General features: G+C 50.3%; 1 protein-coding gene across 1 annotated transcript in view; it reads left to right on the top strand.

Moving 5' to 3' along the window:
- TBX5 (T-box transcription factor 5) overlaps positions 1 to 11,344 on the top strand; it is a 39,805-nt gene extending 28,461 nt beyond the window's left edge. The window contains exons 8-9 of the mRNA XM_072936168.1: positions 582 to 808; positions 9,320 to 11,344. Coding sequence (XP_072792269.1) covers positions 582 to 808; positions 9,320 to 9,897 — 805 coding nt within the window. The 3' untranslated portion in view covers positions 9,898 to 11,344. The remainder of the gene's footprint in view (positions 1 to 581; positions 809 to 9,319) is intronic.
- The last annotated feature ends 1,005 nt before the right edge of the window (positions 11,345 to 12,349 follow it).

Raw genomic sequence — 12,349 nt, 5'->3', positions numbered from 1 at the left:
CCATCCTGGCTCTGCTGAGGCTCTGGTGTGCATCAAATCTCAGTGATTGATTTATTTCTCTTTTCTGAGCTTGCTCTGTGGTGCAGGGATCCCCCATCCAGGACAACCAGGCTGACAGACTCCAGGCAAAAGGAATGGGGACAACTACTGTAAGGGAAAAAAGTAGACCTAAATATTTAATTAATTTCCAAGTCAGCTTGGCAAAATGATGTTTTTATTTTGCATGCATGTGCATATTGCAAATACATTACAAACAGTATACAGCTTATAAATGCTGCAATATGTAAACAGAAATCGTGTTTATTTTGCTGAAACTGCATTTATATATTTTATGTGTGTGTATAAAATAGTGGTGGTGGAAAAGGCATGAATTTAAGGGGACTAAAAGGAAAGGGAATAACGAGTTCTGCATGGATAAAGTGTGACGGGGCAGCAGCCTCCTGGGAGGGATATCTCCATTTCACTGAAAGCCAAAACAAACTCCACAACACTAATGTGCTGCCTTCGTTTATTAATCCTCTGATCTATTTATTAATTGATTGCTTTGCTAACTTGTTTCTTTCTTGTTTCTTTGCTTGTAGTAAAGAGTACCCAGTTGTTCCCAGGAGCACAGTGAGACAAAAAGTATCCTCGAATCACAGCCCCTTCAGTGGCGAGACCAGGGTCCTTTCTGCCTCCTCCAACCTGGGCTCCCAGTACCAGTGTGAGAACGGGGTGTCCAGCACCTCCCAGGACCTGCTGCCTCCTGCCAACCCCTACCCCATCTCCCAGGAGCACGGCCAGATCTACCACTGCACCAAGAGAAAAGGTCAGAGCTTGCCTGCTCCCTGCTTCGTGCTTTCCCCCTCCTAGCATGACTGTCAGCATTGTTTTCCTGATGTTTCCCCTTGGACAGCTCCAAGGATAAGTGCCTTTGTGGACAGAAAAACATCAAAGTGAAAGAAAGAGAGCATTTTAGATATTCAGTAAGAAAAGACTTTCCTTTGTCTCGCTCCCCCAATTGTTGATTTTTTTGGCAAAAATAGCGCACAACAAATGTTGCTGGAGGATGAGCGAGGCATGAGGGCTGTGGGCAGCTCCCCCTGGCTGGGCTGGGAAACTCTAAAATCCCATTTCTGCTGGCTTGGGAATGAACTGTCTGGAGGGCTGGCAGCGCCTTTCACCCGCCATGAATCCACATTTGGAAAGATAGCTGGCGCTGGAGATAAAGATGACTTATCTGCAGCCCCTCAGACAGGGTTAATCTCCAAGTGGAGATACCTTGACAGTTTGTATTTTGCCCAGTTTTCGACTCAGGGATGTCTCACAGTTGGGAGACAGTTTTCTTTCTGTGAAAATGCTTGGGCTAATGAAGGGTGCCTGGGATTGAAACCCATGATATCCATGGTCCTTCCCTCCTGCTGCCACTGAGCAGCTTTGACAGAGCTTTAGGGATCAAACTGTGAGGGCTTTCCACTGACTGCTCAGCTCGTCCTGGCGTGAAGAGCCCCTGACAGTGATGGGATAATTGTTTTAGGCAGGAGCGAGGGGTTTGTGCTCTCTGCCCTCCTCTCCCAAAGCAGTGGGAATGCTTCAATGCAGCACCACTTGTAGGATTGAGATAGCAAAAGCTTTAGATCAGTTTTACTTGGAAAAAATAGGGGATTTCCAGGGCTGGATGTAATCAGGGATGGGCAGGAGCTGGTTTCTGCCAACCCTGTTGCCCTTCTTGGGATTTTCCTCTATGGAAAAGCTACCAGAAGGCAGCAAGCACCATGGCTTTGAGTGCAGCAGGAATTTCTCCCCACAGCAGAGCCCTTCCCGCTTCCCTGCACGACCCTATCAGTCAGACACATGCCATTATTTTTAGCAACATAACCCCTGGAGCTCTGGGATGTGCAGACACACAGTCTAAGGTAGGGAAGGCTGGGAAGTGCTGGCAGAGGAGGCAGGAGGCCAGTGGAAATCTCTCCCATGTCCTTGGTGAATCCCCCAGATATTGTAGGAGCACGTGGGTTGTGTAAATTTATGCAAAATAAAAACAAACAAACCAACCTGAGAAATCCCAATATTTTCCTGAGATTGAGGTGAACAATGGAAAACAGGTGGCATTTTCTGTCCCCTCCAGCTGACCAGGTGACTGCGCTCACATAGAATGTGTCAGAGCAGGGACTGGAAATGCTGGCCTTGAGCTGGCTGTAAGGAGAGGAATAAAGAGATGCAGTGGCCCCCCAAAGTGTCCCCAGGTCAGAGGTGGGGTGTGTGGTCTGTTTTACCCCTGCACTGCTGTGGGTGTGAGCTGCTGGGGTGCTGCAAAGTCCCACTGCTGGTGCTGGAAGGTGATGCCTGATCCCTCCTCAGTGCCGGGAGCTGCAGCTCCTGGGACTCCTTTCCCAGCTCCTCTGTCCTGGGAGCTGAGCTCTCACCTCTCCTCTTCCCCCTTTTCCAAAACTAACCAAAACAAGCTGGCCCAAATGACAACCAGCCCTCGGGACAATCCCTGAGTGCTGCGTGTCCCTGCCCCGCGGGGCAATTCATCATTCGCCTCCGCATTGTAAGGCGATAAGGAATCGACAGAGGTTTCCTTCCAGTTTTGGGATTCCCGCTAAGTGGTGTCTCCATGGGTGGTTTCCCTCAATCCCCCAATTATCTCACTTCCTCTTATTGTCACAGAGGACACGGCTATCTGCCCTGGAATAAAGCTCCCGGCCCCTCTTGCCCTGCGTGGCCCTGCCCCGCGCGGGGCACCGGCCGAGGGAGGCCTGGTCCCAGGGCCCATGGCCCCTCCTTATCTCTGCCATGGCTTGAGTGGCACGAGCAGTTAAGGGCCTTTTATCAAAGCCGCCAAAGGCTTTAATCAAAGAGGAGCAGCGTCCTGCCCGATACCCGCGGCTTCTTCGCGAGGTTGGGTGTCCCGCGGCCTGAGCCGCTGCTCCCCTCCCCTCCCCGTGTCTTCGGTAAATCGAAAACAGGGCTGAGAGGAAAGAAACACAAAGTTAATGGGAACCAGAGAGCCAGCCTGAGCTGCCAAGCAGCTCTTTGCAAAGTGAAATTAATTAAAAGGAAGAAAATAATTCACTAGAGATGGGCGAATCGGGTTGGATAAATCAGAGCGTGATACAAGGTTTCATGTCACTGAGCGTGGAACTTCCTTCCAGCACCAGCAAGGATCTTTGTTGGACATGGGAAAATAATCCTATGTACGATGTTCCTCTTTTTTTTGCTGTTCCAGCCTCTCATTTCTGAGTTTTCCTTCATAGTACTCCTGCTTTCCTACATTTGTGCTTAACAGTTACCACCTCAGAAAACTCAAAAGCAAGAGTTTGTTTGCTCTGTCTGTCCCTCTGTCCATTTTCTGGACTAGAAATCTTATTGATTGTGTTGGACTATGCACTGCCCAAGCACTGACTCCTCCTCAGGCAGTTTAGGATTTATCCCAAGTGGATTATTTCCTTTCCCAAGGCTGTGGTTACGGATAAGTGCTCTCGGGGGCAGAGGGCAGTTCAGCTGGCTTTGAGACCAGCTGCTGTCTGCATCTTCTGAGGTGAATTCCAACCCAGTCTCCTTCCAGCTTTGACATCTCCTGAAGTTTCTCTGACTCCTCTTTAGTCAGAGGCAAGCCTTGGGTTAGGCTCAGTTAGGGACAGGTCTGTGTTCACCCAGCTCAAAGGAACCTTGTTCAACTTCTGCTTTCCTGGTGACCCAAGACAAGGATAATTCTGTGGCTGGCAGTGTTGTTCTTAGCTGTCAAGGCAAGATGGATTCACTGTGGAGATCTGATATGGAATTACATTAGGGGAGAGCAGCAGGGCTGCCAGGGGGTGTTATCTCTGAAGGCTCCCCTGCTTCAGGGAGGTGATGCTCTCCTGGCTGAGGAAGGAAGGAAGGACACATCCCAGAGCTCCTAATCTGGTGATTCCTGGCGTGCAGGTGGGAGGGACGGGTCACAGCATTGGGAATGACCCCGGTGCACTGCAGTGGGGTCACTGTTCCAGGAATGGGGAATGGCAAGGATCAACCTGCCTTGTATCCCAGCCCCACACTGGGATTGCTGATGGCATGTGACAAAGGCACTGGTCTTGAGAGGATGGACCAACCCTGGATCTCACCAAGGAGTGGCCTCAGCTCTTGATGTGGATTTTTAGGCTGACATAAAGAGCAGTTGGAGCTTTGTCTTTTTTTCCGGTTGTTCTCCACCTCTCCCTTTCCCATTGTTGTGCTTGGAGAAGCCCAACAAGCAGCTTGCCTTGTGTCTTTCATTCAGCCCCACATCCCAGTTAGGATACTGGGCCTTGTTTTCCCTTGTATTATCCTCTCTCTCAGACATCCTGTGGGCTAAATAGTCATCCCTCTAAACCTCTGCTCCCTCCCAGCCTTACACAATCCCAACCACTTGGCAGATTTCTGGGATGCTTGCGATGCTGAACAGGAGGCAACTGGAACAGCCTCTCCCTGGGGAGGTTATAAAAGTTGTCATGTTGGCACTCTGAGGGAGAAGAGGGATGTGGCAGAATCCACTGGCTCCAACCAGCAAGGACCATGTCCTTCAGCCCCCTAACTTGGACATCACCCTGGGGAAGGATTTCTCTTTTCTTCCTGCTCTGATGAGGTTGGTGCTAGTACAGCAATGCCTTTCCACCTTCTCCTCAAGAACAGGCACTGTCAGTGTGCACAGACTCTTTGTTGACTGAACCATCTTCTCCCACATCCCACCCAGCTTTGTTTTTTCACTCAAAGAATCTGTAGGACAAGATTCAGGCATGGGATGTCTCCTTGGAGGACACGCTGCCCACCCTGCTGTTGTCTGGAGATGTGATGAGCTGGCCGAGGCTCAGGCTGTGCTGCAGCTGCAGGGATGCAGTGGAGCCCACAGCAGGGTGGCTGTGGGACACTGAGGGTGAGGAAGGAACTCCCTACATGGGGGGATGTTCAGGGAGCTGGGGTGCACCCAGCTCTTGCTGAGCAGCCATGCTCTTGTGGCAATGTAGTTTCATATCCCAAATGAGGAAAGGCTGAGGGAGCTGGGCCAGTCTTGACTAAGAGGGGACCCCATCAGTGTCTGTCAGTGTCTGCAGGGAGGTGCCAGGGCATGGACCAGGCTCTGCTCCATGGTGTCCAGCAGCAGGACAACAGGCAGGAACTGATGCCTGGGAGGTTCCACCTGAACATGAGGATGGACTTCTTTTCAGTCAGGCTGCCCAGGAGGCTGTGCAGTCTCCTCACTGGAGATATTCCAGAATTTTCTGGATGCAATCCTTTGCCATGTGCTCTGGCGTGACCCTGCTGGAGCAGGGAGGTTGGACCAGATAACCCACTGTGGTCCATTCTAACCTGATCCATTCTCTGAACCCCCTCTCCTGTCAGAGGCGCCTCCTGTGCCTCTGCAGGGAGTGCTGGCAGCTTGCTGCCTGTGGAAAAGATTCCAGATTTTGGGGGTTGGATTGTCCTGTCCCACAGCCCTGTCATGTTCAACACAACACAGCCATATCACAGGCAGTGAGATACAGCTGGGATGGCTGGCATGTCTTAGGTTCCATGTCCTAGGATTTAGCACTTATTTGCCCTTTAGAGATGTTCATTTTGATTGAATCTGCCTTGTTCTTTTCTTCTTGGATGACCTTTGTCACTCTTGCACCCTGGTATTAGCTCTTCAGGCTCGTGCCAGATCCATGCTGGAATCCAGACTGGATAAAACAACAGAGTTAGTGATAATCACCCATTGTGTGTCCCTCACAAAGTCAGGATGAACCTCCTGTAACGCCCTGGAAGTGTGGGTGAGCTCTGAAAACCAAATGAGTCGTGTCCCATTCTTCATTGTCTTCCACCCTGGGGAGCCGAGTGGCACGTATGGGGAAGGAGCTCTCCTGATTTACACCAGGGGGGAGAGGGAGGCCCAGTGCACCCTGAAGTCCAGAGGCTTTCCATGTTTGCATTTCATTCTATGTGGCCCGAATCTTGGAATTGGGAAAATTCCATTTAAAAGGCCATTTGCGTGGTATTTACAACCCAGCTGGAAGTAGTAAATACCGGAAATCTTGGAAGCACTCATGCTCTCGCTCGAGCTCCTTCATGAGATAGATCATCAAATTCCTTGTGAGGGAGCCAGTTTCCACCCCATTCTTCAGGCTCCGTTTTCCTTGGATTCACTTCAGAGCAGCTTCTCCCTGGTGCTGGCAGCTGCCCCTGCTTGGCAGCTCCTCCTGCTTTTTGAGGTTTGTGCAGCACCGAGGGGCTGCTCCCTAGAGCTGATCACCACCCCTGGCTTCCAAGAATAGCAGCAACAAGGGGGGGATGATCAGGATATCTCCCAGGATAGCCAAGAACCCCTCGGAGGGCTCAGTGGCACCTGGAAAAGGACAAGGAGCTGCTGTCAGGGAACCAGCACCAGCAATCCAACCCTCAACAGGCAGCTACATATCTCCAGTGTCCTGCTTACGTTGACAGGAGGACATAAGAGGACCTTCAGGGACAGGATTGTCCCTTCAGCTGCGCTGTCCAGGCTCCAGAGCCCATGAGGATGAATTGAAACTGCAGCCTTTGGCATTGCCTGAGAGACCTGTTTGTCTTGTGCTCCTTTTGTCATTGAAGATGTCCCCTTTCCACCCTAAAGCTGCTCCTCACACCCGGGGAATGCCCTCCAGCTGCTCTGTGCTGGCTCTGGTCTCCTCTGTGAGGAGTGGTGGGACAAGACCAGAGAGCCTGGGCTGCTGCAAATCCCTCAGGCAGCACCAGCTGAGGCTCTCTGCTCTGCACCATCCCACCTCGGGATGCACAGGGACCATCCTCTTCCCTCTCTAGCACTTTGAGGCTCCATAAATGGGAAAATCCCTGGGAAGAGGGGCAGGAGCACAGGCAGAAGCTGTTAGGGCAGGCTGGAATCCTTTGTTAGTGCCTAGGTCCTGTTTGGAGATGGGAACAAGGTCCTTACACACCTCAAAACCCCTTTCCACATAAAACATCCGGGAACCTGGATCTAGAGGGACCAGCAGAGTGATCCTGAGAGCTTACAGAAGGACAGAGGGTACTTATGGGGTTTCCACTGAAATCCCATGTTTTTTCCTCTTCACCTGTGATGGATTCTGGAAGTGCTTCTGTCACACTGCAGCTCTGCCCAGCTGGGCTGTGGCAGGCAGTGAAATGTCTGGGCTAAATGGAAAAATCAGCAAGCTCAGGTTGTAAGTCAGGCAGTTTTACACCATGGAAAAACAGAGTTTGACTGGTTTGTGTTGTATATTTAAAAAAATCAAAATAAAATAAACAGTCAAACCCCAAGCCAATGATTTCTGGTGCCAGCAGAGTGATGCGGTTTAATGCTGAAAACTTTATTAGCAGAACAATGCTGCATTTTACAAGACATTGTTTTTCCACCCCAGTGTTCTTATTACTCAGCGGTGGGTCAGGAATCCAAACTTTTTACACTGTCCATAAAAGCTCCAGCTCAGGCTGTTCTTCCAGATGTATCTCCTGTCATGGAGCTGAGATCAGGAGAGAGGTCAGACCTGTGCCTCCAGCTTTTGGCTTTCAGGGGACTTCATCCTTTCCCCTGCTCCTACAAAAACGGGCCCTGAGCTGGTTAAGGAGGATGACACATTCCTGCACCTCCCTGCTCATTGTTTCAGCTGGTTTTAAAAATGGGATGGAATTGCTCATTTATCTCATCCTGCTTCCCAGCCCAATTTACAGGGAAGGCACAGGAGAAACTTGATTCTCAGGGCTCTGCATTGCTGAGGTGAAGGAGCCAGGCTTTGATGTTGTCAGGAAGAAAGAAACAGGGCTGTGGCTTTCCAGCTGAATTTATGCTAGCACAGAGCCAAAGGCCACTGTGGGGATGTCCCCATGGTGTCCCTCAGTACCTGCTCTTTGTGGGATTGTTGGATGAAGGTGAACAGCAGCAGTTCTTCCAGCTGGACTTGGAAGACCCCTGGGTGGGAAGAAGGGGTTGTTTTACATGCAGAGAGGGTGCAGCTTCCAGCAGAGCCCTCGTGGCTGTTTAGAGCAATAAAGGTTATGTACATGTGTGTGTTAGAAGAAACAAAAGATGCCTGCACTGCCCACCTGCCCCTCCTGAAGCTGTGACATGAGCATTCCCCTCGGAGCAGCCCGGCAGCAACACCTCTGTGCCTCTTGTGGGGCAGATGCTCTCAGTCCTCCTTTCTGTGCAACTGCTTGGGGACTGTTTCCCCACCGTGTCTTGGGGGTGAAAAAAATTACAGCTCAAAACATGTTGGTGGAGAAAAACCGTAAAGGGTTACTTGTTCCAAATTTCTCTCAAATTTGACCCCTGTTCAAAGGGTGCAGCCAGGACAGCTCTAACCAAGTGGGATGTTTTCCTGCCTGCACCAGAAATCTTGTTTTTGAAGCAGCAGCAAAGTTAATCCATGTCAGAACAGCTCCCCTTCCCTTGCCACACTGTCCTTAAAATCTCTTGGTGAAGTGTTCATCCCTGGGAATTTTGCCATCCATTCCAGCAGAGCTGGATTTCATTTGATGACCCTGTGAATGAATAAATAAGTGCACATTCATTTATTCATTTGGCCTCACCCTGGAGATTTCACCTAAATTGTTTATCTCCTTCCCTCTGCTGGCCTGGGATGCTGCAGGAAACAAAGGGCTCTGCAAGATGTGCCTTGTTGTTTCTAGCTGTGAAATTTACTTTTCTCCTTTGTTCCTCTTGGCTCCAGCACACGGGCCTGTGTGGATTTATGTGCCCACAGCCCTGTGTGGATTTATGTGCCCACAGCCCTGTGTGGATTTATGTGCCCACAGCCCTGTGTGGATTTATGTGCCGAGCTGCCTTGGCACAGCTGAAGGCTGGGGCTGTCAAACTCCAAATCTGATTGTCCCAACGCTGGTGCTCTCTTGGGAGGATTTTATTGTGATCTCCATTTTTGTCTCTTTTTATCATTTATATTTTATCATGGAAATATTTTATTGTAAAGGATTTGAGCTGACAGCATCAGCTGTGAGCCTCCTGGGGGAGAGGGGGGATCCTGCTAGGTGCAGGGGTCACAGGCAGATGTTATTCCTCAGGTAAAAGTGGCAGCAGGAAGGAGACGGGGAGCATGTGGGGGGATCACCAAGCCCAATAAACCTCAGGATCCCTCCCACATCTTCATTTTCTTCCCAGAGCTCCTGGCTAAGCCCTTCCCCACTCCAGCAGAGAGGGCCAGATGCAAGGCTGGGTTTCCACAGGCTAGACTGAGATCACTTCCAGTGAAATGATGGGGATTTACCCTGAGGGCAGCGTCAGATTTTCTCGGTAAAACAGGAGTGCGGATAGGGATGCTCAGCTGCGGGCACCTTATCGTTGGTGGCTACCAGGACCTTTCTCTCCCAACAGATGAGGAATGTTCCACCACCGAGCATCCCTACAAGAAGCCCTACATGGAAACCTCTCCAGCAGACGAGGACCCTTTCTACAGGTCCAGTTACCCTCAGCAGCAGGGACTGAACACGTCGTACAGGACTGAGTCGGCGCAGCGCCAGGCCTGCATGTACGCCAGCTCGGCGCCGCCCACGGAGCCCGTGCCCAGCCTGGAGGACATCAGCTGTAACACATGGCCCAGCGTGCCCTCCTACAGCAGTTGCACAGTGTCTGCCATGCAGCCCATGGACAGGTTACCCTACCAGCATTTCTCTGCCCACTTCACCTCGGGGCCGCTGATGCCCCGCTTGGGCAGCGTGGCCAACCACACGTCGCCCCAAATCGCAGACACCCACAGCATGTTCCAGCACCAAAGCTCTCACCAGCCCATCGTCAGGCAGTGTGGACCTCAAACGGGCATCCAGTCCCCTCCCAGCAGCCTGCAGCCGGCGGAATTCCTCTATTCCCACGGCGTGCCTCGAACCCTGTCGCCCCACCAGTACCACTCGGTGCACGGCGTGGGGATGGTGCCAGAGTGGAGCGAGAACAGCTAACCAGGGGGGCAGGGAGTGCCAGAGCCACGGGAAAATCCCAGCAGACGGGAGAAGGAAAAGGAAAAGAATCCCCCTGTTGATAACAAAGCGTTTTGCAAGACTCCTTGAAGTGAATGTTCACCGCTAGCACTCGAGAGGGACGGACAGTGACTGAAACCACGGCTGGAAGTCATCGGCCTCGCTGTGACTTGCCCTGACCCCCCTTTTGTTTTCTTTTGTCTCAAAAGAAAAGCCAACAGCCCAGCACACTTCTGTCCCTCCACGGTCCCACCCAGTTTGTGTTGCTGCCACCACCCTCGTTCCCCCCCTGCCCTTCTGCTCTTTTTGTTCTCCAAGGGACACCAAACTCCTGCTGCCTTTCTCACCACGGTCAGAATGCTTGAACGAGAACAATTAGGATGTTACTTTTTTTTTTTTTTTTTTTTTTTTTTTTTTTGTGGTGTTGATGTTGACAATGTTATATAATAAATAATAATATATATTTTTTCCTTCCATTTTCTCAGAAAAAAGAAAAAGACACCGGCCCTTTTTACCAAGGGTGGATTTTGGAGTGGTGTTTCTTTTTTTTTTTTTTTAGTTAGTGTTATCTTTACTTTTCAACAGAAAGAGGTACTGAGAACCCCCAAATCAATAAATCCAGTACCTACCTCACCCAGGCATTGCACCAAGAGTGAAATTACTCCCACAGGGAGCTGTGTTTCCTTACAAATTCCCCAAAATTGTCTCCAGGAACCATTCCATAAACCATCCCCTCATCTCCTTTCCCACTTGTAATTCTCTCACTCCTCTTCCCTTCCCATCTCCTGGTCTTTCCTGGTCCCTCAGCCATCTCTGACGGAAGTGTGGGGTTATTTCCAAGCTTGCAAACATCCCCAGCTTGAGTCCTGCTGGATTTTTAGCAGCATGTGGAAAGCCAGGCTCTGAGCCAGCTGCCACAGGGATAGAGGGGGGAGAGAATGCAGACACTGAGAGGAAAAAATCTGCTCACCAAAATGATGATGACGCTTGTTTGCAATTCCAGGCTTTCATTTTCTCCTGTGTTCCTTTGCTTCCTCTCCAAAAGAAAAAGGAAAAAAAAAAAAAAAAAAGGGATATCAGTCTGGGTGTGTGAAGCAAGATATTAAATAAATGTGTTTAAAAGGGGCAGAAAGTGATCATGAGAGGCTGGGAGTGGTGGAGGCAAAAAGAGAAGGAAAAGCAAATTTGTGCAAGGAAAAATGTCTACTGCAGAATATTTCGGGTGTAAAATTTCCTGGTCCTATTTATTTATACGTGGAAGTTCCAATAACTCCAAGGATGTCACAAAAGCAGCTGATTCCAAGAGGTTCAAATTTTTATTGAAATGGAAGTTTGCTTTCTTTTCTTCTTTATTTTTTCCTCTCCAAGCTGTGCACACTCTATATAATTTACATATATTTTTAATTAAAAGTAATTCTAATTAACTAAAGAGGTATACCTGCGTGTCAGCCTCTGGGAATGTGGGTGGGAATGTGTGGGAATTCTGATCTGGGAGGGAATATAGACAAGTATCCAAAGCCATGGAGCTAAGGAGAAAAAAATAATCCCAACCTAGCCGTGTGCCAGGTTTTGCGTGCCAATTTATGGCTAATAAATACCACACACTCTCAATGACAGGGGAGTGCCCATCTATTGTTAATGTATTTTCAGGTTTGGGGTGGTTTTACCTGATTTTTTTTTTTTTGCTTCTATTAGATTCCTGTAATTTAATTTTTATTGATTTCTGCTGTAGCAGAGGAGGTGCAACACCACGGGGGGAAGGTAGGGATGGGCTGAGCTTGAGCTGAGTTTGGGGCTGTGGCCTTGTCTGCTCCAAAACTGGGCCCTGCTCCCCTGGGGTCACTTTCCCATCAAGGCAGACTTCCAAGTGACCTTGGTGGGTGCTGGGGTGGCATTGGCAATCCCCATTGAGGTGGAAATTCCACCCTGTTGCCAGGGAAATGAGGTTGGTGGGAGGTGTTTGGCCCAGGGGAGGTTGTGTCCCAGCCTCGGTGAAGGAAGGGAGATGTTTTGGGAACTGGAAACCAGGTGGGAAAATCAGCTCCAGAGCGATGATGAGGTTGCAGTTGGGAAACCCAACAGAAAGGCTGGCTCTGTGTGGCTGCTGGGCCAGGAGCACCCCAGGAAGAGCATGGAAGGAGCTGAGGAGATGTCCCCAACTTGGGCCAGGATCACCACAGGAAGAGCATGGAAGGAGCTGAGGAGATGTCCCCAACTTGGGCCAGGATCGCCTCAGGAAGAGCATGGAAGGAGCTGAGGAGGTGTCCCCAGCCTGGGCCAGGATCACCACAGGAAGAGCATGGCCAGGTCCTGGGAAGGAGCTGAGGAGGTGTCCCCAGCCTGTCCCACATGGCAGGGACACCGAGGCACACCCTGCAAAGGCACAGAAAGGCAGCAGGATTGTTTGGGATACAGAAAGATGGGGTCGGCTGAA

The sequence above is a fragment of the Taeniopygia guttata genome, chromosome 15 (genome assembly GCF_048771995.1).
Source record: "Taeniopygia guttata chromosome 15, bTaeGut7.mat, whole genome shotgun sequence".
Lineage (NCBI taxonomy): Eukaryota > Metazoa > Chordata > Aves > Passeriformes > Estrildidae > Taeniopygia > Taeniopygia guttata.
Note: the sequence above shows the minus strand (reverse complement) of the source record. Positions and strands in the feature narration are given on the sequence as shown.